Source organism: Tetrahymena thermophila (genome assembly GCF_000189635.1).
Source record: "Tetrahymena thermophila SB210 genomic scaffold scf_8254187, whole genome shotgun sequence".
NCBI lineage: Eukaryota > Ciliophora > Oligohymenophorea > Hymenostomatida > Tetrahymenidae > Tetrahymena > Tetrahymena thermophila.
Window position 1 is genome coordinate 124,613 of NW_002476086.1, and position 25,500 is coordinate 150,112.

The 25,500-nt window shown below is 22.6% G+C and overlaps 6 protein-coding genes across 6 annotated transcripts; 5 read left to right on the forward strand and 1 right to left on the reverse strand. All coding sequences in view use genetic code 6, as the record gives it.

Annotated features, from left to right (window-relative positions):
• Positions 1 to 931: 931 nt before the first annotated feature.
• Positions 932 to 4,708, forward strand: TTHERM_00697120 (hypothetical protein; the record flags this gene model as incomplete). Its single annotated transcript, XM_001025623.2, has 1 exon — positions 932 to 4,708. The coding sequence occupies exon 1, from the start codon at positions 977 to 979 to the stop codon at positions 4,706 to 4,708; it is 3,732 nt and encodes a 1,243-aa protein (XP_001025623.1). The 5' UTR covers positions 932 to 976.
• A 672-nt stretch (positions 4,709 to 5,380) lies between these two features.
• TTHERM_00697110 (hypothetical protein) lies at positions 5,381 to 6,798 on the forward strand (the record flags this gene model as incomplete). The annotated part of the gene is made up of 11 exons (XM_001025622.2): positions 5,381 to 5,398; positions 5,462 to 5,508; positions 5,562 to 5,654; positions 5,695 to 5,781; positions 5,838 to 5,927; positions 5,977 to 6,066; positions 6,118 to 6,207; positions 6,254 to 6,343; positions 6,392 to 6,481; positions 6,548 to 6,637; positions 6,696 to 6,798. 11 exons carry the CDS (start codon positions 5,381 to 5,383, stop codon positions 6,796 to 6,798), a joined length of 888 nt encoding a protein of 295 aa, XP_001025622.2.
• A 1,006-nt stretch (positions 6,799 to 7,804) lies between these two features.
• Positions 7,805 to 11,670, forward strand: TTHERM_00697090 (hypothetical protein; the record flags this gene model as incomplete). The annotated part of the gene is made up of 12 exons (XM_001025621.3): positions 7,805 to 8,127; positions 8,286 to 8,357; positions 8,535 to 8,708; positions 8,802 to 9,328; positions 9,384 to 9,667; positions 9,723 to 9,918; positions 9,974 to 10,338; positions 10,409 to 10,517; positions 10,593 to 10,874; positions 10,941 to 11,123; positions 11,187 to 11,342; positions 11,393 to 11,670. The coding sequence occupies 12 exons, from the start codon at positions 7,805 to 7,807 to the stop codon at positions 11,668 to 11,670; spliced, it is 2,949 nt and encodes a 982-aa protein (XP_001025621.3).
• Positions 11,671 to 12,114: 444 nt separating this feature from the next.
• TTHERM_00697080 (plant dual-specificity MAP kinase kinase family domain protein) lies at positions 12,115 to 13,942 on the reverse strand (the record flags this gene model as incomplete). Its single annotated transcript, XM_001025620.3, has 7 exons — positions 12,115 to 12,192; positions 12,249 to 12,294; positions 12,350 to 12,732; positions 12,796 to 12,906; positions 13,110 to 13,223; positions 13,337 to 13,751; positions 13,866 to 13,942. The coding sequence occupies 7 exons, from the start codon at positions 13,940 to 13,942 to the stop codon at positions 12,115 to 12,117; spliced, it is 1,224 nt and encodes a 407-aa protein (XP_001025620.2).
• A 1,783-nt stretch (positions 13,943 to 15,725) lies between these two features.
• On the forward strand, positions 15,726 to 17,883 carry TTHERM_00697070 (hypothetical protein; the record flags this gene model as incomplete). The annotated part of the gene is made up of 2 exons (XM_001025619.2): positions 15,726 to 15,869; positions 15,985 to 17,883. 2 exons carry the CDS (start codon positions 15,726 to 15,728, stop codon positions 17,881 to 17,883), a joined length of 2,043 nt encoding a protein of 680 aa, XP_001025619.2.
• Positions 17,884 to 18,980: 1,097 nt separating this feature from the next.
• On the forward strand, positions 18,981 to 24,799 carry TTHERM_00697060 (MFS transporter; the record flags this gene model as incomplete). The annotated part of the gene is made up of 8 exons (XM_001025618.2): positions 18,981 to 19,500; positions 19,824 to 20,730; positions 20,780 to 21,357; positions 21,549 to 22,747; positions 22,916 to 23,124; positions 23,180 to 24,443; positions 24,501 to 24,605; positions 24,659 to 24,799. The coding sequence occupies 8 exons, from the start codon at positions 18,981 to 18,983 to the stop codon at positions 24,797 to 24,799; spliced, it is 4,923 nt and encodes a 1,640-aa protein (XP_001025618.2).
• Between the last annotated feature and the right edge of the window lie 701 nt (positions 24,800 to 25,500).

The following is a 25,500-nucleotide window of genomic DNA, read 5'->3' on the forward strand; positions in this document are numbered from 1 at the left end:
TCATTAAATTTTCAAAGAATTGTGAAATACATTTTAGAAGCTAAATCATCTTTTTCTAATAATATTTATTTTAAACAATTTAGAAAAAATAAAACATAAAAAAACATCCATCTTTAATTAAATAAATTCAGTAATAAATTTTTACTATAAATTTGAATAAAAAAAACATTTCTAATTTGGAAAATGGTTATTTATAATAAAATTAATAGTAGCATAACTTTTATCAAAATAGAATATTTGTAAATTTATAATTAAAAAAAATCAATTAATGTTAATATTTATTTTATAAAAATAATTTTTTACTTAATTTAACAAAAAATTAAATTATTATTTTACCAAATGTATAATGAATGATATATTTTGCATGAATTCAAAATTTTAAATGGTATTATTAATTGATATTTTTTACATATATAAATTCGATATTTATTATTTATTGAAAAGTAATATTTAGTTTTTTTTAGATTTCATAAAATAATTTAATAATTCTACATATTTTCTAAAAATTTATTTTACAAAATTAAAAAATAAATGGTTTTATTTTTACTTAATTTAATAATAATTAGATGTTTTTAAAATTTTAAATCAATAAGTTTGACTGCTGATAATAATGAATCTAAAAAATTGAAAAGCTTTGAATAATATTAATTTTCTAAAAATTTGATTACCTATTTAATTCAAATTGAGAATATTAAAGCAATTATATCTCTAGTATTTAGAAAGTTGTTAAATTTGAATTCTAGCATAATTTTCAACGATATAAAAATGAAATTTTTATTGATTTGTTAATATTTGCAAATCCAAACATATGTAAATAAATCATTACTAATGATATATTATTAATTATCAAATTATTATTTTTTTTTCATTTGCTTTGAATTTCAAAATAGAAGCTCTTTAAATTTTGTAAACTATATATACATTTTAGAACACATTAAAGATTTTTATTAAAAATTAAGAAAGAGCATAAATACAAATGAAGAGCTCTACAAAATCTTCTTGCTTCAATGAATTGAATAATGCTCTAAAGGCAATTAAAAAGAATCAATAGCCTTAAAAGCTTTAACAATAAAATACTCTAAATAATTTATTTAATAGATCCTCTTCTTAGGCTTCCAATGTTCTTCTCACTTAAACATCTTAGAGTACTCAATAAAATATTGATATATTTTCTTAAAGAAATTCAAATGCAAATCTCAAGCTCTAATTAAACGCTTCTAACAAATTAGAAAAAAAATCATCTAATGAAGTAATAAGAACATCTTATGCTGATTGTAGAAAATCTCCATAGATTTCTTCGCCAAGAATTAAGGAAAGAAGTGACAAAGTATTATGTTAAACAAGCGGCCGTAAAAGCTAATATTTAAATAATAGTAATTTAAGTGGTAATAACACTAGTGCGCATAATTCAAGATAAGTTGTAGGATAAATAAAAATTTCATTGTCTAAATCTTAATCAAAAAAAAATATATGTCAACAAATAGAAGGATAAAAAGAAGCAAGTTCTCAAAATTTTAGATATGTGGATTAAAATATTGCAAAGAATGTTAAAACTGAAGCAAGTAAATTAAGTAGGACCCAAAGTAAGGCAAAATTGATTAGTCCTGATAAGAAAAATCTGAGGTCTTAGGAAAAAAATAATTAAAGCAGTAAGAAAAATAGTTAATTTATTGCTTAAAAAAGGCAATTAGAACCTAGCCAAGAAAGTGATAGAAATGGACTAAATTTGAGTTGCGAAGAAGACAATTATCACTTTAACAATAAAGAAAATTTTCATGAAAATATACAGTCATTATCTCACTTGATGAAGTAGAATCCATAAAAGAAGGTAGATGACTAAATAGTACTTTTAGATTCACTTAATAAGAAAAGAGATTCTTAAAAATTTAACCAAAGTATCTAATAAGCTTTACTAAAGAAGAGGAGTGAAGGATTGTTAGAAAATAAAATTCCAAATTTGATGGCTTAAATTTAATAATAAAATTAGCAAGAAAAATGTGATAGTTAAGGAAGTTTTAACAAAAATAATAAAGCATAGCAAAACAGTATACATAACATTTTAAATAGAGCAAAATCTTAAGAAAAAATTTAATTTAATAATAATTAAGATTAAAATTCTGCTCCTTACAGCAACAGCAATGTATAGGAACCTCATTCAATTAATTCTTAATCATAATCTTCTATGGCAATTATGATGATGATTCTTAATTCGTCAAACAGTGCAAAGACAATTAACAATGCTGCATAATTGAATAATAACAATCAGATCACAACAAAGACAATGCAGAAGAGCAACTCTAAATCAAGTCTGCATTCATAGAAAAATTTAGGTTAATCGAATTCAAAAAGTATTTTAAACTAAGTAAAATAATCAATGAGTTCATCTAATTAAAATACATAAGCTTCAAATAATTCTTAGCATAAGCAGAGTAGTTCTATTTCTTACTTGAAATCTAATTGCAGCAACACAGGAAATCTTTCTAAATCTAATTCAAGTCTAATTAAAAATAATTAGCTTAATTATAGTAGAGGTATCAGTGAGACTCTGAATGATAACACTCATATATTGTTAACAGATCATAGCTTTACAAACACTAGTAATAACAACTAAAATGTTTTAAAGTATATTTAATAATAACAACAATAAATCTTGAATAACTAGAACACTACTGCTAATAGTTTATATAGAGTAGCTAGTAGCTCAAATTTTGGTGGAAAAGCAAATTAAGCAGTCTCTAACGATAATCTTGAACAATAAATTTAAGAAAACATGAGCCATTAACTTAACCAATAAAATTTGTTAGCTTAAAATAGTTTCAGTTCTCCACAAAATACTTAAAATAATTTGAATGGAGATCAAGTCTAGAAATTATGTATTGATGATTATAGAAAGTAAACAAATCTTTCAACAAATAAAGTCAGGAACAGCGAACATTAAATGATGCAGTAGCCTTAAAAAAGTTATTTAGATTTACTTAACAGATAAAATGCTAACAACATATAGTTATAAAGTAATGTTTCCAATCAAAATTTAAATAAATGTCAAAGTAGCTCTAATATTAATCAAATACTGAATTCTTAAAGTGATTTCATAGATTAGAACGTTAATAGTCTCCTTAAAATGCCTATTAACAATTTTTAAGCTGATTTAAAAACTGAATAATCATCAGTCTAGCTTGCTAGTTCTTCTACATAGAAAAGAGTCCTTAATTCTTCATTTAATAAAATAAACACTTCTATTAATTCAATTTAATAACCCCAATAAAATTAATAAAATTTACAATATCAATAAACTTAAAAATAAAGTAATAATATAACTAGTCCTCAATCAAAATATTAAGTAATTTCAAATCAAACAGAGTCTTCATTCTCGCAGACACAGTAACAACCTACATTTTTAGTAGCTTAAGGATTAAATGGAGGAAACTAAAATGGAGTTAGTAACAATTAAAATGTTCTGATTTCTCAGTATGTATAAAGTTATAATGCAAATAGAACAAATACTTAATAATCTGAAACCAATTTCACTTTTCAAAATAACTCGTAGAATCCAGCAACTTCAGTTGCTCAATAGCATTAAAATTATGAACAAGATTTTACTTATTAAGCTGAAGAAGAATAAATGTATATAAAGCTTAATAACATAACAAATGCTCAATAAATAAACTAGATTCAATAATAAGATAAGTATGCAACTTCTTGTTTTTAAGGAAATAACTAAGAGGAAGAGTAGTCAATTGAAACTATTTAGAGGAGGTGCTCATAACCAATTCAACAGTAACAAAAAGGCTAGAATATAGTAAGTTAAAACTAAAAGCCTTTTTCAGTGCTGTTCAATAATTTATTTAGCAATAAGAATGTTAACTAAAAATAAAACAATTCTGAAGAAAGGAACTAAACCTAAAATTAAAATAAAAATATTAATTAAATAAAAAGGAAAAATAGTAACAGCTTAGTTTCATACAACACTAATCTAATTAATTTGACTAATAATGCTATAAAACCAAATCCAAAAACAGAAAGCTCACCTACTGATAACAAACAAGAAAATAAAAATGAAATTACTTAAAGCAGTACAAACTAAGGATACATCAATAGTCTTATAATTTAAAGAAATTCTTAGGGAATATTACCACAAGAAGTCAAGGAAAAGTATAAATATAAAAGAACACCTAGTCTAACACAATTTAATTTTTGTAATTAATAATCTAATTTATAAATCTAACCATTATCTAATAAAAACACTTCCTTTGAAGGTTTTAATTTTAATATAAAAAATTGTCAACAAAGTTAATAGCAGTAAATTAGTTTGTTTTAAGATGCAATTGACTTAAATATATAGAACTAACAATATTAAAAAGATCAATAAAGTTCGGAAGAATAAAATCATAATAATTAACTTACTAAAATAGATTAAAAATAATCCAATTAAAATTAGAATGGACAAACTGAGTTACAAAAGTAAATGCAAGTAATTTATGATAAAATGAAATAAAAATTGATACACTACAAGTCAGTAGAGTAGAAATGGAATAATGAAAAAATAACTCTCTTGAGTTAAGTAGAATCTTTATAAAATCAAGTTAACTTTCTTATTGAAGAAAATAGTTTGTATAAAAGAAGTGTGGTTACATATAATAACTAGAATGAAAAACAACAAACAAATTCTATCTACTCTTCTATAGATGCAATATTTCAAAATTTCTGAGAGTTCTTCATAATTTTTTTCTTATATTAATAAATAATTAATTTATATAAAAAAAATAATGAGTTTAAAATCAATTTATATAATAAATGTTTTTATTTTTTGTATAATTTATTAACAAAAATTTTCTTTTAAATTATTTTGTCAATATGAAATTACTTAATAAAATAAAATATACTAATGTAAAGACTTATAAAATATCAAAAGATTTTATTTTAGAGTTAATTGCTAAAAAAATTATATTTTAATAGCTTGTTAATAAATTAAAATAAAAATAAGTAAAATAATTTTTTGTATGTATTTTGTTTATAAATTGTATTGATATTTAAACAATTATGTATAAAATATTATATTTTTTCTTAAAAAAATATTTATTAATATGGGTAAGAGTAATTAATTAATTCATTCATTTTTACTTTCAAAAGAATTTTGTGTTAATTAATGATAATGATTTTCATATAAATTTAACCGGTTTATTTGGAGAAATATTTATCTTTTAAAATCTATGAGTGTTTGAATTTATTTAAAAACTTTCATTATATAGAATATTATTTTATTAATTTGATGTTTGTACTTAACCTAATCATAAAAATTTAAATTTGGTAAATAAATCTTAATTAGTTTTTAATTAACATTAAAAAAATCATTAAAAAAAAAGTAAACTATTTAAAATAAATGAAAATATTTGAAAGAGTATAAATTATTTTTATAAAATGAATATTTTTAATAGAAATATTTCTTATTTAATATAAAAAGAAAAAAGAACCTGAAGAGTCTGAGACAGTAAAAATCATAAATTTTGGGTAGCAACTTATCAAAAATAATAAAAAATAAAAAAGTTTTTTAAACAATATAGATCTAAGAATAAATGTTATAGTTAAATATAATGGTTACAAAATATCCCAGAAAATTAGCATTAATTGATAAATCAGTTATATCTTTTCTTAAAGTAAATTTTATAAATTAAAATTAAATAAATAGTTTTTTAGTTAAAATTATATAGGTGGATTAGAAGAAGAGCTAGGAAAAGATTTGCTATAAGTATTTAACTTAAGAGTTTTACATATTAGATTAGGGTATTGATTAAATTATTTTATATAAACTTTATAGACTCAATTTTTTACAAATTTAGAAATACTTAAATGAAAGATAAAGGATTAACTATATTAGCTTCGTATATTGCTAATCTTACAAAACTTAAAAGTTTATCTGTCTCAATATGGTAAAATATTTGTTTATTTTATTTTATTATAAATATTTTGTTATTAAAGGGGGAATTAAATAGGACAAATTGGTATTTCTAAGTTTGCTGAATAAATAGCAAAATTAGTTTCACTTAACCAAATCGAGATATTTCTAGGGTAATTAATTTAAAATAATCTTTAAGCTAAATTATTCTATAATAAATTAAGTAATAACTAGTTATAAGATGAAGGATTGATTAAGTTAAGTGAAAAAATAGTTTTACTCGAAAATCTAACTATACTATAATTATCACTTTGGTAATTAAATTTTAACATAATTAAGATTTCTAATTATATATATCAGGGATAATTAAATAAATGATCAAGGACTCATAAACCTTAGTTTAAACTTATAAAATATGAAATAATTATAAAGACTCTACTTGGACATTAGGTAGTCTTATTCATTTTTTAAATATTATACTAATTAAAATGTTAATAGTTCAAACTCTATTACTGTAATTGGCATTTAGAAGCTAGGATAAACAATTTAAAGCTTGAAGAATCTTTATTTTTTGGAGTTGATAGCATAGTAATTAATATAAAAGTATTACTTAAATAATTATTAATCTTAAATTTTAATTAAAAACTAAATTAGTGAAAATAAGTTGACATTAGATGGGAATTAGCAAATACTAATGTTGCTGAGGAATGCTTCAAGTTTAAAATTTTTATCTCTCAATTTAGAGTATGATATTAATTTTCTATTTTAAAATACTGTTTTTAATAATATTTAACTCAAATAGTAATAGATTCGAAATTAACTCAGTAAACACAAAGCTTTATTCAAGTTTAAAAAAAGCTTTGAGATTAATTTATTTAAAAATTGAAGAAATTAACAATTTTTGAAAGCTTACAAGAAATAATATAAAATATTTCCATACATTTGTGTAAAAATAAACTAAAAAAAATACATAAATTTATTATAAAATTATATTGTTGATATTTTTTATTTTAGCTTTTTTAGCTGTTTTTATAAAATTTTTTTACTTGTCATTTAGTTTAAATTAAACTATTTTGAAAAAATTGTCTTTGTGTTTGTTTTTATTTTCAAAAATATTTTCTTTTGGTATCAAGTTTTATTTTTTTATGAAAAAAAAAAAAAAATCCGAACTCCCGGGTTCGAACCGGGGACCACCGGATGACTACAAACTTTACAGTCCGATGCTCTTCCAACTGAGCTAAGTTCGGTTCGTTGAAATTTAGATTTTAGAATAAATGATATGATTAATAAAATGAATGACTAAATTATATAGTTGTAATTGAAAAAATAAATAAAAAAAGATGTATTTTGTAAGGATGAATTACTAATTATGCTAATTTTATTTCGATTGTGAAACATTTTTTATACATTCTAGATTTGATTAAAAAGTTAAAGAAAATTAATTATTAGAATAAAAAATTATTTGATATTTTAAATAATCTTTATTTTGTTTTGAGTAAATGAATGATTAAGTATAAATCAGTAAATATTATGTTAATTAAAGCTGTTCAAATGAAAAATAAATAGATTTGTTTTCAAAATGAAAGATTATGCTAATTATTTTGATCAGTTTCATATATCAATCAATCAATTAAACACCAAATAGCTGAATATAAAATAAGAAAGCACATACTATCGATTTATGTATTATTGCATGAATGAATTGGAACATAAAAAGCAAGTAAAAATTGATCATCAAGAAATTTGGAATCAAGTATAGTTAAATAAAAAGATCATTAACAATAATTAAATAGAAAATCTAAAAGCTAACTAATTAGATAATAATAAAGAAAATAACTCTTCAAATAATAAATTCATTAATTAATTAATCGAATATCAAATCAATTAGCTTAGTTTAGATAAATAGGTACAATGCAAAATAACAACAACAATCATCCATATTACAGAAGCGAAGTTAATTACGATGGCAACGGCCAGACTAACTATGAAGCCAATTAGCATTAGAAAAATCGTCCTTCAACTGCTTAATCAGCACTCAGCCATTCAAAGTCAGCTTCACAATTCCCATTTTTATACAGAAATTAGCAGCCAAAGGTAAAAGATTTGAGGACCCAAGAAGAAAAAGATGCAGCAATCAAGCATCTTATTTCACCTACTAAGTCTCTATAGTTGCGTTCAGAAATTGTTAAAAAATCTAAAAACTAATAAAAAATGATGGAACTAAAGAACTCAAGGTATAATTTATTATATTTTACTAAAGTGTTTGAATAAAAAATGCATGAATTTTTGATCTGTCTGTTTATAAATTAGCCAGTGATAATTATAAATTAACAATATAGCAAATCTTTTTTCATCTTTTATATTGAAGTAACCATAATTAAATATATAATAGAGTTTTAGACAATCATTTTTTGCATAATATACACAGTTGTGCATGGATATCTCCTGGTCTCTTTAGAAGAATGTAAATAATTAATAATGTGTTTATTTGATATTTAAAATTTTTTAAATTTTAAAACTTATAATTTTAAGATGTAGCATTTTAACTTTGTAAATATTAGCTATTAGAAGCAAAATTATAAATATTACTTAAATAAGGATTTCAAAATTAACATTAAGTTTGATTTTTGAATTTAAATAGGAAATATGAATCAGATGACACTGGTTTAGCTATTACATTCCCAGATAACGCATATGAAGTTAAATTAAATTAAGATAGATAGGAAGTATAAAAAATGCAAAAGGATGGAATCAGAAATTGGGGTGAATATGAAAAAATTAGGGATGGAGAGTTTATTGTGACTATTGAATATTGGTAAAATAATGTTTTATTTGAAATAAAAATTAACATTAAATTGTGTTAATTTTTTCTAAATTAATTTTTAATAATTTTGTATTTATTCTTTAGTACCAATTGCCATGAGCACCAAGGCACTACTCGTCATGATGAAAAGAAATATGAATATATTGCATAAAACCTCAAAAAAGAAATCTTAAGACATTACCCTGTAATTAAAGTCTATATGAAACCTTTGATAACAGAAAATTAAGACCATTCAATTGAAAATCTTTATGCTAGATCTCGTTTAGGAGCTATGGAAGTATAGATTTGTTCTAATAAAAATGGAAGAATTACGAAGAACATACTTTTTTCTAAGCTTAAAACAAAGACCTGGCCCTCAACGCTCAGTGTCTTGAATGAAATTAGAAAATATATGGGAACTTGTACTTTAACAATATAGCTTATTCATGAATTTATTGATCCTCAAAGCCTTCGCGATGATTAAAAACGTACTTCAGAAAATAAACTTTTCAATGTAGAAGTTATATTAAGACCTTACCGTAAAATTAACCAAAGTGGTTATACATAGCAACAAAATTAAAATTCATATGTTAATCCTTAGTAAAGTTAGACTTTAGATCCTGATAGATCATGTAATTAATATTAATAACTTCAAGAATTTAAATTGATAAATATTTCATTTAAAAGAAATAGGAGGGTCAAGAGTAACGGGATTCGATGGTACCATGTCAAAGAGTAGGCCAAATAGCGCATTATTTAGATCAAGTGTTAGGCCTTTAAGTGCTTAAAGTGCTTATACAGTATAAAGTTATTCCCAATTACCTTAAAATGAAGGTTATCAAACTAATGGAAAAACTATTGAAATTAAAGAAAAAAGTTCAACTGAAGGAATAGTAAACTTCAAAGACCTTCCTTTTGATGTATACAATATAGAAATCAAAGAAACTAACGACTTTAGAGCTTATAGAGATGTATTTCGAATATTTCACTATTGATTCTTTAAAGTGATTTTTTTTTTTTTAATAGAGAATAGATATTTTTAAGAAATGGAAAGAGGAGTCCCAATAGGATGGAATTATTTTAGAAGAAATACATTTATAGCCTGTGGAATATACTTTCGCTAAATTTATTCTTGAATTTGAGCCTAATTCTTAGGTTAAAGGCTCTACTGAAGCTATAATAAGAATATGTAAGGAAGGTGATGAAGAAAATGAATTAGAAGGTAAATTTAAAATAAGCATTTAGAATTTTTTTTGAATTTATTTATGAAATTTTAGGTAGAATAGCTAAAGTTTTTGAAGTTACATTAGATCCAGGTAAATATAGAGTAGTAGTTGAGCATCCAGTGTATGGTACTATAGAAAAAGACCATACATTTTAATTTGGTAATTAGGAATTAAAGTTAGCTTTTGATTCTTCAAACATGTAAGCAAATTAGAGCTAGACGTATAATAAAAAGCAGACAAATAATAACACAAATCAGTAATAGCAAGGATTATAAAACTCCTCATTAAACAACAGAAATAATCGTCCAAGCTCTGCAAGACCTTAATCTGGCAATCTCAATCCAAAGAAAGAGCTTATAATTTAAATTTATGAAGCAGGAAACTTCAGAAATAACATTTAAAACTGTAAAATTGAGGTGAAATATTTTTATTTGTTTAATTATAAAAAGATGAATTTTCAATATTAAATATTATTTAACATTAAAGATTAAAGATGAAGTAAAAGAAAAAATAGAAATGAGAACAAATGATGATGGAATATGTGTAATAAAATTAGACGGATTCACTAAGGGTACCATAAAAATAGAACATGATGGTATTTACTTACTTAACTACTTAGATTAAAATTATTTTTTTTTGTTTATTAATTTATATATTAATTTGAAATTAGATTTCCTCACAATTATGGAGGATTATGGTCCAACTACTATGAATATAAATAGTATGAAAGATTTATCTTTTCCTTTAATCAGAAAACCTGAAAAGGATAGTGAAGTTAATTTGTTGATGCTTACTGATGCTGATAGAAAAATCATGACATTAAATGTCATTACTCCAGATGGCATCACTATAGCTCCTTCTAAAAAAGAAGCTGAAAAAGAGAAAAAAGAAGTTGTAATTAATGATGACCCAGAACAAAGAAGCTCAGTTATAAAAATATAAAAAATTAAATGTAAAAATTGACGATTTGATAGTAAAAAAATGAAAATATTAAATTAATATTTTAATAATTTATTAGAAAAGGGAGTTTATAGAATTTTTGCAAAAGTACATGACATTAATTTATTATCACCTTCCTCAGTAAAATTATATGTGATTACCTCTTCAACTAAAATGCACTTTATTGAAGTGCCTAAGAGCCATCCTTAGATAGTTAGAGGAAATGATATATATTGGGATATTGGTGCTCTCTGTGTATCAAGTAATATATTATTTAATTTTATGTGTGAAATCAATTTAATTTGTAAAATTTTATAAATATTAGCTCCTGAATGGAAATTTATTGAAGTAAACTCAGTAAAATCTGATCCTGTTACTAAAGATTCTTATCTGTTGTAGTTGAAATAGATAACTGATTATATTAACAGCAAGGTTTAAAAGAATAAAGGAAAAGGAAGTGTTGATGTCCGCACATTATTTGGTAAATAATAATTTTTAAAAATTAATACTAATAAAAATAAAATTAATTAGGTTTCCCTAAAGAAGAGAATCCTAAGGTTTTAAAAAATAATAATGATTACTTCGTTTCAAAGGAAAATATAGTCAATAATATAGATATCAACATATTTGGTGGAACCAAAAACCCATTTACTGAGCATTTAATTAACTCTGCACTTCAATCAAATGGACTAGTAAGCTTGAACAAATTGAAATCTAAATTTGAAAGTAATTAATTCCCTGAAGGCATTGATTTTTATAATGATGGATCTGTTAAAGAAGTAAACTAAGAAGATGAAGAAGATGAATGATTTAAATTGATAGAAATAGCTATAAAAATTAATGCCCATAAATAAAATAACTTTATGGGAGAAGTAGTTTTTTAAAGAGCATTTAATAATTTTAAAAAGAAAAATTGGTTATAATTTTAATAAAGCTTAAAAAAATAATACTAAAATATAAGCCAAAATTATTTTTAATACTAATAAACATATTTAACTAAAGTGTTTTATATATTTCATTTTATATAATAATCTTATATCAAATTAAATTAGGGTATTTATCAAATTTTTTATATAATCAGCATTTTTTAATTGCATAATTACTAAGAATAATAGAACTAACGATAGAGCAAAGGAAAAAAACCACACTTAATTACTCTAAATAAAAACCGAAAAGAAGATTCAAAATTACATTCATCCATGCAATCATACATTCATAACTTATTTAATTAATGTGTTTTTATTTAAATAATTTCAGTGATTTCCTTTCTAAATCCACTTAACAAAATATGAAGGCTCAATATCTACATAGTCTTGCACGAAAGGATGGTTCTATAAAATTAAATAATTAACTATAAATTAATTTTTATATGAAAAATTATGATTACTAATAAATCGGTTGCATTAGATCTATTTCCACTCTCTTTTTGGAGCCTTTTTAAAATTAAGTTAAAATTTTATCTATATTTATTTTACAAATTAAAATTACAATATATTTAACAAGTCTCTCAATTCATCAGAATATTCGTCTGGTAATTATGGAATATTTCCTTGCGTGATAGAATTAATCAATTCCCAGTATCCCATACCTTAAAAAGGCATTTTTCCTAATGCTAACTCTAAAATTGTAATGCCTAAAGCCCAAAGATCTGTATCAGAGCTATAATTGTTTCCTTATAGTCTCTCTGGGCTCATATATTATACTGTACCTACCCAAGAATTTTTAGTACTTAGAGTATGGTTTATTTTTCCACTTACACCAAAGTCAGCAATTTTAACTATACCACTTGAATTAACAAGCAAATTCGACGGTTTAATATCTCTATGAATAACTTTCATTGTTTTATGCAAATACTCCAATCCTTTTAAAACCTTTTTGAGGTTTAAAAATAAATATTATAACAAATAATCAATAAGTAATAAATATAACTATACCTAATGAGTAATAATACCTATAATTACTTCAGGTATTCTACTAAACTTTTTAACTAAATCTCCTAATGTTCCCATATCCATATATTCAAGTGCAATTGTGATTTTTCCTTGCTATAAAATTATGATTAAAAAAATTTACTTAAAATTTTATGAAATACTGTAAATCCTTTTATATTTTCGCCCACCTTCACCTCAAGTTCAACCTGTGTTTTGTGGGTAAGTCAAAAAAAATTGTATGGTTGAATATTTAATTGGGTGAGAATATAGGAAGATTGACAGTATTTCAATTTAATATTTAAATAAAATCTGCTCACATCAAAGCAAGCTCCATAGCATTTTATTATATGTTCACTATTGCAATGAATGAGTGTATTTAATTCTAGATTTATTTATTTTTTAAACTAGTCATCTGTGTGCAAATTTATATACTATTTATAATAAATTATGTGAACTATTTTACAAAATTTAATAAAAAAATTCAATTCTTATTAAAACTGAAAATATTTTTTTTCTTTTTCATTTTCTAAAAAAAAGCAATTACTTTAAGTGCCAATTCAAGCCCAGTTTTTTCATGTATACCTCTCTGGACAGTTCCAGATGAACCGCTACCTAATAACTATATACACTTAACTTCACTAATTTGTATAGTGCATAATTGTTGAAGATCATATTATTAGTTTTGCAAAATATTCTATTATTACTTTTCTATTTTTTTTTATTCTTTTATTTTATCTTGCTATTCTTAAACTTGCTTTTTAGTCAAAGGGATTTTAAATCCATCTTTGTCAGTTTTGAGTTCCAAATTATTGAATTAGCGCTAACATTCCTCTAAATTTAATTCTTCTTCTACGCTCATATGGCTATGCTAAGTATCATATTGCTAATAACTTCCTTAAATACTCATTCCTTTTTAATCTAAAACAAAATTATCTCCAATAAAAGATCCTTCAACAGACCTACATTTATTATTAACAAATGCTAATTAATATGATTTTCATTTTCTAAAAAATTGAATTTAATTATATTCAAATTAAGAAAATTTTTAATCAATTAAATTGCTAGTTTATTACATTACATCCTCAATTTTTTGTTATGAAACAGAGAGCTAAAGCCCTTCAAGTGTCTTCTTTTTTTGTAGCACGCTCATTTTATAACTTTCAATACAATTTTTATTTAACTTCGCCACTAAACTTTTACCTATACAAAGTTTGAAGATTTTTAATAACCAATGTTCAATAGCTTATTTTTGTTAATTTCGATAAATAGTTGTTCTATTAATAATTAATTTCGCGTTTATTTAATTATATGATTTTTTTTTGCACAAGAATGATTTAATAAAATCATCTTTATTTTTAGAATGAAAATATTAAATTATCTGATGATTTAATACATCTCATTAGGATTCATCAAAACAAAAATTAAATCAATTTAGTTTACGTTTAAAGTAATTAAAAAGATTAATTATTTTTTTGAAATTACTTTATATTTATCAAAAAAACACAAAATCTTTTAATCAGATTGTTCCTAAAACTGAATAGATTAAAAATCTTGCAAAGTCTCAAAAAGATCGATGAACAAATAAAATTTTTTCTCTACTATCACAAGATATGAAACCATTAATGTTTGATTATTAATTTTTTAAAGTATTTATAATTAGGCTTAAATTTATTAGCATTTCTTATTCCTAAAATTTGCTTGTAAATTGATAATTTGTCAAAAAATAAATTAATTATCTATTAAATAATTTAAAATTAAAATTTTGCAACTTTAGATTTACCTGATTTTTTTAATTTCACGTTAAATTCAAAAAGCAATCAATCTATTTCATTATTTTTTTTGAAATTTGAAAATCAATTCAAGAGCTTTTTTACCATTTATTGAATTTTGAAAAAATAAATATTTTGGAGAGAAAATAAAATAAGTAACAAATTTATTAAATATTCTTTAAATCTAATAAATAACTATTTATTTAATAGGTCTTCACAATATAAATCAAAAGAGTTAGACTTTATTTATTTTAATATAATAACAATTACCTAATTCTAAATATTTCTTTTAATTTATTAAAAGGCTTTAAAATTAAGTTAGATACAAAATTTTTATGTTTATATTTTATAATTTCAAATGAATTTTTTATTATGCGTTTGCTTTTCTATTTAATTAATTAATTTTTATATAGATATTTGCTTAGACGAACCCTATTGCTTTAATTTTACTTTTAACTAAATAAATAGATTTGAAAATTTATTTTGATATTTTATCTTGGTTGATTGCATATTACATATTTATATTTTTATAACTTAGTTTTAGAATTAAAAATAATAATTTAAAATATATTTATTTGAATATTTTAGGGTGTTTTAAGAAATATTTTAAATTTCTTACAAGATAAGAAAAATTTATAGTAAATTACGATTGATTTTAATTTATTTAATTGCTGATATTTATGAATCATTTATTTAAATAAAAATGTTTATCTTGCTATTTTTGTGTTTTGCCTTAAAAAAATTATTGAACTTGTTAATTTTTCTTTTGATGTTAATATATTTTATTTATGTGTTTAATTTAATACTATCTCATAAATATAAATATACTTAGATGCAAATTATTAAATTAATAAGTGTGTAATTAAATATATTTGAAGAATCATTTTATTTAAAAATTATTTAAGAAATATTTTTAACCACTTTGAAGTTTTAATTATAATGGTAAATTAATAAACGAAACTTTAAAATAAATAATTAATATAATATTTTAAAAGCTTGTTTATCAAACTGTATGTATAGCAGAAATCAGTACTTTTATAGACAGTAAAAAGTAATTATCATTATTTTTTTAATTATTCTTTATTAAATTAGATTAAAGGAATGAAAAAAGATTGATAACTCTTTTTATAAATAAAAATATTAATAATCAATTCCAGAGTATTTATGACATAATAGCCTTAAAAATAATAGCCGATCCCTATTAAGCTTTTGTAAGTAGAAAATTACCTAAAAGCAAGTGGTAAATTTTATACTAACAAATCTTCTGATAAAGAATATATTTTTAAAGAGCTTTAAGCCAGCAACAATGTAATTTATCCATTTTTTGTTTAAAATAAATTATAAGCTACTCATTTCTACATGAAAAAATTATTTCAAGTAGATATATTGTAAGCATGTTTTAGTAACATATTTTTAAAAATAGAAAAATGAAAGCCCTTTTATCACTGATTAACAGTAAATCAAAGTTTTAAAAAAAAATAATAATAGCTACACTGGCTTAAGCAGGCTAAGTAACGAAGAGCCTTCATTTAAATTAAAGACGGGAATCGATTATGAATAAAATTACTATTGCTTTCCAAAATTAAGTAGAACTTTTTCGAAGCATAATTTAAAAACTGTAGATTGTTCAGCCTCAATCTAACAAAAAAAGTTAAATTTGCCTTAAATTAATGATATTAATTCAGAATAATTGAGGCCTTTTATGAAAAGCGGCATGAAAGAATCTAAATTAGAAATGGCAAAATAAAAATAACTATCTCATGATTTTTCTTTACCCTTCAAAGTAACAATAAATGAAAATCTATCTTTAGAGAAGAATTACTTAAATAAGAATGAAGATTTAACTGTTAATACTTCATATAGCTTTGCCAATAATAACTAGAAATCTAAATCTTCTGCTTCATTAGTTATTCCTGCCAAATTGTCATAATAAGAATCTCCAAATAACTTTTCTTATTTAGCTGATACTTAAGAAAGCAGCTGCAATTCATAAACATAGAAACAAATTAGATTTAAATATGATCTTGAAACAGCTGAAGATGTACTTATTGAAGATACATTACTCAGTGAAAGTAGCAAATTTCAATCAGATTATCCAAAAAAAAGCTATGATGATTAAGTATATGAAAAGCTATTTGAATACAAATAAAATAAGCATCAAGATTGTATAAGTAGAAGTAATAGTAACAGTAACAGTAACAGCAGAGATGAAATTAAATAAAATTAAACTTTTCTACAAAAATAAGTAAATAAATAGAAGAGCTATAGCCTAAATATTCAAGCAGAAAAAACAACTAATAAATTTTCTCGCAAAAGCATGGATTAAAGATATAATTAGCAAGATTTATATCATTACTTAAATTATTTAAACTAATAAAATAGCTTAAGGATAGCTTAAGCTAATTTAGATAATGGATTTGGTCAGAAGAAGATGGAAAAAAATATCGAAGAGCATCTTGATTTTATTGAAAACATCCTTGATAGAGATAAAGAATAATCTAAAACTTCTTAAAAACTTAAGAAAGTAGCATAATAAATCCTTTAAGCCCAATAATTTAAAAATTAAATAGGTCTAATGGCTAGCTTAAAAAAGAACAGAGGGACTAACTAGAACCGTTTATAATTCAAAAAAGATTTAGAAAAGTTCAATAGCATGCTTTCTCCTGACCATTCTATTTTTATTAAAGAGTTCTTTTACACGTTACAAGAATTCGTGCAATTAATTTCTTCAAATAAAAGAGCAAGTCTTATGATATAGTAAATAAGAGGGTTCAGTCCTATCATAAAATAAATTATATTTATTGAAAACGAAATTAGAAAAGATATGACTCTAGAGCTCTTTGAAAAACAAATTATCAGCGTAATGCAATTTGTATAGCTGAAAAAAGAAATATAAGAAAATAAATAAAAAATTAAGAATCAATAGAGAAGAAAAGGTCTTTGGTTCGAGTTAAGTGATGAATCTGTTAAATTGTTATAGTTTTTCTATAAAAATCTAAGAGAATTTGTAGATTAAAAGAATTTTGACAATAAAATTTGTATGTAATCAGAGTTTTACTAAGACTTGGAGCAAATTGAAAAAATAATTTACAAATACATGATTAACACTAATATTGACAAGAATAAATACAAAAACTAATGCTTTAAGGACTTGAAAATTGCATACAAGGAAGAAATACCTTATTTTGTTAAAAATAATATCCCCCTCGAGAACTTGAGATATTGGGAAAGGCACTTGGGAAAATTTGAAATGGTGAGTGATTATGTTAGAGAAAAGGATTAATAAATTACAAATATGTGTAAAATCTACTAAAACTTATGATTAAATAAATATATACAAAATTTATTACTTTATTCATAAACTATATATTTTTATACTTTAGCTTAAAAAGATAAATTTACATTATACTATTTCTAAATTAATAAAAAGTCCAATTATTTACATTTATTTAAAAGATGTTTTGCAAATAATAATTTTATTTATCTTTGAAATAACTACATTTTAAAGTATAAAAGTTATGAAAAAGATTGATAATATAACAGCGTTTAATAATCTGTGTAATTTATTATTTGTTAATTACAAGCAATTAATTTTCTAACTATTTCTTTTTTATCGACTTAATTAATTTTATTCTATAAAAAATAAAATAATGTATTGTTTCTTGAATAAGATAAATTGTGTTTAAAGTTAGTAAACAAATTTAAGGTATTTAGATTTCTTAGCTTTTATTTGTTACTTTTTTAATGAATATTTAATTAAATTAGAAAAAAAAGACAATTTAACTGATTAATTTTTTAATTATACTAATTAAAAAATCTTTGTTTTCTGTGGGTGAATTTCTCTCAATAATTTTACTTTACAAATTTTCCTTAACTTTAAATTTAATTTATTTTTAATAACTCTGTTCAATAAATTTAATCACAAATTTTTAGATAATATCAAATGAATATCATAAAATTTAATTCCATCTTGGTTATTTGCTTACATTAACTTAATTGGTGCTATTGATTATTCATAATTATTTAAATTGATAATAATTAGAATCAAAATGAAAATTTTTGATTACTATTTTATTTAAAATGACGTTTTTTTCGATATTTTATGTTTGTTATTTTGATTTGATATCATTTATTATTTACTAGAAGGAATAATTTAAATTTTCTCAAAGGAGTAATAATATTTTATGGTAAATTTTATTTAATTATACGAATTCAAGTAGGAGAAACCATAATTAATTAAAATTATCCAGTATATATTATCTTATTAGTCATTACTCTTTTTTTTGATTAACTTTCATGAATTTACAATGAAAATGAAATTACAAAGATTTTAAAAATTTAACATATATATTAATTCATTAATATTATATCCTTGTTAAATAAATTAGTTTATAAAATATTGCTATTAAGTATTACAAAATGAAACTAAATCAAATCCTCCTCCAAATTCTAATTTCTTTTAGCATAATCAAATAATTATTTAGTTAAATTTTAAATGAAGCAAATCTATTGTTGCTAAGCGCTTCACCCATATCAATTGTAGAGCTTAAATAATATTAATCGGGAGCAGGATTTCACATAGCGCTAACGCCTGATAATAATTATGCTTTTTTATCATGCCTAACAGGCGGATTTTTAGTTTTTAATGTTAGTAATCCTTTTAATCCTTCTCTCATAATTTAAGTTAAGGGTTACGATGTACGATATATTGCTCTTGATTCTCAGTATGCTTATGTAGTAGATGATATAGCTGGATTAAGCATATATAATATATAAAATATCAATTAAATAAACATTGTAGGTTAAATGTCTTTTTCATAACCTATTTAAAGTGCTTTAAAATTGAAAAAATCAGATACTCTATTAGTAATAGGAAATGGTATTATGTTTTCTGTTGATGTGAGTGAAAAAACTTAACCAAAAATACTTTCTTAGTCAGGTAAATGAACTTATTTATTCTCTTTACTCAAAAAAAATATTCTACATAAATCTTTGCTTTTTATTTCTAATTAATTTTACTTATATTGATAGATTATACTTAAAATAGAAATTGATAAAACTAAAGGTTTTTTAGTTAATTTATTTATAGACATTTTTAAATTTTTTTAAATATATTTTGATGGATCAAAACAGCAGCTAATGAACTAAATAAAGAATGACATTATACTTAATTTAAATTAATCTATTATTAATATAATTATATTTTTTAACATGGTATTTTTGTATGATATTAAAATTTACCCACTAATTTTAATTTAAAAGGAACTAGTAATTCGGCGTGTTATGATATAATTGCTAATAAAGAAGAAACATTTGCTTTTGCTTCATAAGGATAATTTGGTGTTGGTATATACAACATTAGTAATTTAAATAAGATATAATAAATCATTTTACAAACACCAAATTGGATTGTATATCAAACTGCTCTCCATTAAGATGAAGATATTCTTTATGTTGTTGATGGTTGGTATGGATTATATTATGCGGACATTAGCTCTGTTACCTCACCAAATCCTCCATCTACTTTGTAATTAGTATTTAATGTGATAGTCTAATACCCCGGTTTTGTTATATCAGGGGCTATTTTAAGTTCAGATAAGAAATATTTGGTGTTTGCAATAAAATCTGTAGGCTTTAAAATATACGATATAAGCAGCTAACCCACAATGAAAAAGAATCCATAAATAGTTTATCAGCTAGATGGTAGTTATCTAATGAAATCTTTTGTATTTTCATCTAATAATAATTACTTTTTAATTAACAATGGACTTGAATTGGTAATACATAAATAAGTTACTCCAAATCTGAATAGAGACTTTCCAAATATTTTTAATTCTTTTTAAAGCACTCTAACTTTTCTGGGTATTGAATTTTGGCCATACCATCTTCATATTTTCTAAGATGGGAAGACAGCAGCTGTTAATGTTGGCTTGATAGGTACTAAATTATATGATATTTCTGATATCGATCATCCTGTTTGGCTTTCTACTATAAAGTCTTAAGGCGGAACTTCCCAAGATTATGTTTATGCTTAGCCAAGCAACGAAAATATTTTGTTTGTTGGTGGAAGTTAGCTCGGAGTTCATATTTATGACATAACTGATAAAAAAAATCCTAATTTAATTACAACCTACGCACCAAATCCAAATCTTCAAAATAACAGTGATGGGTAAAATCTTAAAATTATTTTTTATATTAAAATTGATAATTTAATTTAGATTTGACATGAATGAAGATAGGAGTATAGTTATTATAGGAAATTCTGAATTTGGAATAGGTTTAGCTGATTTTAGAGATTACAAGAACCCAAAAAAATATAGTAATTTACCTAGTTTATTAAGTTCAAATGTAAAAAAAGTAAAGTTGAGTAAAAACAGTAAATATGCTTATCTAGCTTCACTAGAAGTTGGTTTGATAATATTAGATATTTCAGATCCTTATTAACCAAAAATGGCGTCTGCTGTCTTCCAAATGGCTGGTGAAACAGTAAAACTTTCTTCTGATGAAAATTATGCATACTTATCAAATGGATTTACAGGAATAACAATAATCAACATTCAAAACCCTTTTTAGCCTTTTATAGTTTCTTCTATTCCTGTCGATGGCTGGGCTATAGATTCATTTACAATGTTTAATGAAAAATATATAATTGCCTGTACAGCTGAAAAAGGATAAGTAGTAGCAATAGACATTTCCCAAAAAGATAAACCTCATATACTAGCAAAGTTTTCTATTTTAGATGAACACAGCTTCTCAATTGCATCAACTCCAAACTATTCAGCGGCGATTTTCATTGGTATTTAGTTTTTTTTAGCAAATCTCATTATAAAAAATATGATGGTGATAACATTTTATAGATATCTAAACAAATTCATTTTTTATTACAAAATATTAAAGAATGAAAAAATTTTTTGTTCTTATTTCCAAATTTTAATAAATTGTAATTTTGTTTTTTTTTAATTTTAAATTAATTTGTAATAATTGAAGGTGCCAAGGGAATGAGGATTTTACCTTTAGATACACATACATATATTCATAGCCAATATATTGAAATATTAAGTAACATTAACAGTTCTTAGAAATAAAGAGATATGAATATTGGAGAGGCTTTAAAGGTAGGTTCTACTATATAGATTACTTTTGCAAGTGTTTACACTGAACGAGAAATCATTTATGAAAATGCTTTTAATTATCAGAATTATGAAATTAAAAACTTACCATAATACATGTAGTTTAATTCAATTTAGCAGTAGTTAATTATCAAAGTAGATAAAGACTAAGTTTCAAGTAATAAATTAGGAGAAAATATCGTCCTATTACAGCTTTCAATTTAAATAACTTACTAATAAATTATGGCTATTCATCCAGTAATTTAGCTCAACTTAGCTTTAGGAATTATCTAATGCTTAATACAAGCTAACTTTCTAAATTAGTAATAATTTTTAAATCTGTCTTTCGATCCATCAAGACCATTTTATTTGGATTTTTATACGTTCTTGAATATTCCAAAGACTTAATTTGAACCTATTGATTAGTAAATATAAAATGGAATATAAAATCTGTTAAAATACTCAAGAATTCTATATCCTATCAAATTTTTTGTTACGTCTTCATTGATAATAAATAAAAATACTAAATTAGATTAAGTAATTGAAACTCCTTCTTAAAGTGTCAGTGTACTGTTTACTATATTACCTAAATAGGGATAATCTAAGCCTAATGGAGCATTCATCAAAAAATCTTTTTAAGGAGTATTAGCTTCATTTTCAGACTCATAAGACTAATTAAAATTAGAAGGCTCATTATAAAATGTTAATATAATTCTCAACTAAAATATATAAGTTGCAAATTTAACAGCATTAGAAGATATTTAAATTAGCTATACAATATCAGATGGTAGTAATTTTGATATTAACTCCTAAGATTCTCTACTTAACTTAACTTTTATAGCATTAAATAAACCTGTAGTTTTAAATAAAAATATATAGGATTAACTTAATAACTAATTCTCAAAATCAGGTATGTATGTTGCTGAATAATTCAATTTTAAACTGGATTCATAAACCTTTGTTGATTTAGATTCTTATAATAACGATTTAATTTATTCAGCTTACTTTGTGCATTCTAATTCATTAGAGCCAATTACTGAGACTTCAGATAAAATATAATTTAATCCAAGATAAGCAGTAAATTATTTAAATTCATTAAATCTAAATTTTTAATTTATAATACAAATTAATAGTTTTTTTTACAAAACATAATATAACACAATTTAATAATTATTTAAATCAGAAAATTTTATTTATAAATTATTTAAATTATTTATTATAACAATCTAAAATATTTTTTTTAAGACATTTATAGGCATTATACCATAATCTGAATTATTTAATACGTATAGAATAAGAGTAGTTGCCTCAGACGGATATACTTTTGCTTAGGATGAATTTGTTATGGACTTTAGACTTATGCCTCTTGGATTAATAGTCTAATTGTTATTTTAAATTATTGGACCTATTATTGGTGTTTTAGGTTTATGGAGATACCGTTCATTTTTTTACAGGTAAATAAGTAAGAAAATAAACAATTTAATGTTAATAATTTTTAATTATGTATAGACTTTTAATGAAGAAATAATATTCTTATATGAAAGAGCATGCGTATATTGGAGAGGAATACAGAAAAAAAATAGTGCTAATGAGCTCGATTTAATCTGATTTCTAAAAAATATGGAAAATTTATAAAAAATAAAATAAAGATTATAAAAAGAAAATATGGGAAAGTTATAATTAAAAAAAGGCAGAGTTTTTGGAAGATTTGATTATGGAGCTTGAAAAAATCTACAATTAGAAACAAAAGGAATATCCATATATACAGGAGCAGGAGTTTATTTTTCCATTTTCTCGTCTAAATTATATCCTGTAAGTTTACATACTAGATATTTATTTAAAGCTACCTTAAAATTAACCTGTCTTAAAAGGTTTTGAGAGTTTAAAAAAGAAAAGTATTTAATAATTAAAGAATTAAAAAAATTGGTATAGAAAATATGTAAGAATAAATATAGATTCAAACTGGAAAGCTAAAAAAAGAGAATTTGAGACTAGCTAGAATTAATCTTAATCAATTCATATTTTTGATGCTAAAGATCATGTAAACTAAACTCAAGCTGCAATATCTTTGAATGTTCCAAATTAAAATCCTTTTCCCAAAGTTGAATTTTTAGATGATTTAATCAACAAAGATCTAGAGGAGTGTAAAATTATATGTGATAAAAATTTATTGAAAGAATTGATAACTTTTGAGGTATATGGAATAATTGTAAAATAACCTTTTAGATTCTCGCCATCTAGAGGAGAAAGCTTGCACTTACTTTCTTCTGATCTTATTAGTGTTAACGCATATATAAAGGACAAAGGATCTTGTCAATGTATAAAAAGATGCTTAGAAATAGATTATAAGCCTATTGGATTATATCATAACTCACCACTTCCATCTTGGCTTGAATGTGATATAATTGATGATGTTATATATTTATGGGGAACACCAACAAATAAAGATATAGGCACAGTATAGTTAAGAATAAGTGATTTGTTTGGATTTACTGTAATGTAGTTCGATTTAGACATATAGCACAAAGATGAATAAGATAATCCTATTAAAAAGTTGACAAGTGAAAGAAACATTAAAATATAAATGAGATAAAATAATTTAAGGATGCCAAATAGCAACGTATCAAACAAAAATTAAAAGAAAAGCGTACTTGAAATTTATTCTTATGCTAACAGTGAAGTAAACTTTAAATAATATCACAAAAACTCAGAATAACATCAAGTAAAATTTTCAGACAATAAGTCAGAAAAAGATGAAAATCATGAAATTCTTGTAAAATTTATTAAATAATTTGAAGATTATTTTAATTTATAATTTAAAATTAACTAGTCATTTGAAATGCTTTCTTAAAATAACGTAAATGATATTAGATCATTTGAATATGTTCCTTCTCAAAACAAATAAAAAACTACAATTTAACAATTGATTTTTAATGTAAGTAACTTTTTTTTACTTTAGCATTAAATTTAAAAATATTTTTATTTAAGAAATCTTAAGCAGGTGATGATGATGAAGAAGATAAAAAAATGTAACTTAAATAATACATTACTATTACGAATAACTTAGAAACTAAAGAAAATCAATCAAATTAAGTCTTTTAGGAAGATAAATAATTATAAAATATGTGAGATTATTATTAAAAAATTAAATGTATTATTTTTTGTAAATAGATAAATAAGTACTACGTAGAATTTTGTATTTTCTTTTGCTTTATAATAAGATTCCTGATATTAATTTTTATCATTATTAATCAAATTTATAATAATATTGAAAATTATTCTGCAATTATCTAATATTAAATTATTTAAATTAGTAGGTTCTTGAATAATTTCAGTATAAAAATATGATATCTACTATATAATAAAGAAAAAAAATGTTTATTTAATTTGAAGATTGTATTTTACTATTGATTGATAAGATTAAAATATTAAAAAAAATCAATTTAGTTAATTGATTTGATTTTTATTGAAAATTATTTATTATTCTAATTTTTATAAGTCATTTAAAACATAATAATCTTTAAAAAATTCGATTAATTTATTACTATAATTCCTCAAAATGCCAAGCCAAATATCTGAGAAAAAGTCCAATTTGATCAAATTTGGTAACCTCTATAAATCGAAAATTTTTTGAATTTGCGGGTTGCGAATTAAAAAGAGGTTTTACGATATACATATTTATTATTATTTCCTCTTTAAGATATTTTTATTTTTAAGATTTCTGAGCAAAAAAAAATTAATAAAAATATTTACATTTTTTAAAAATTTAATTGTTATTTTAAAAAAAAATTTGTAACCTAACCATTTTAAGTAAATTATCTAAATATGAT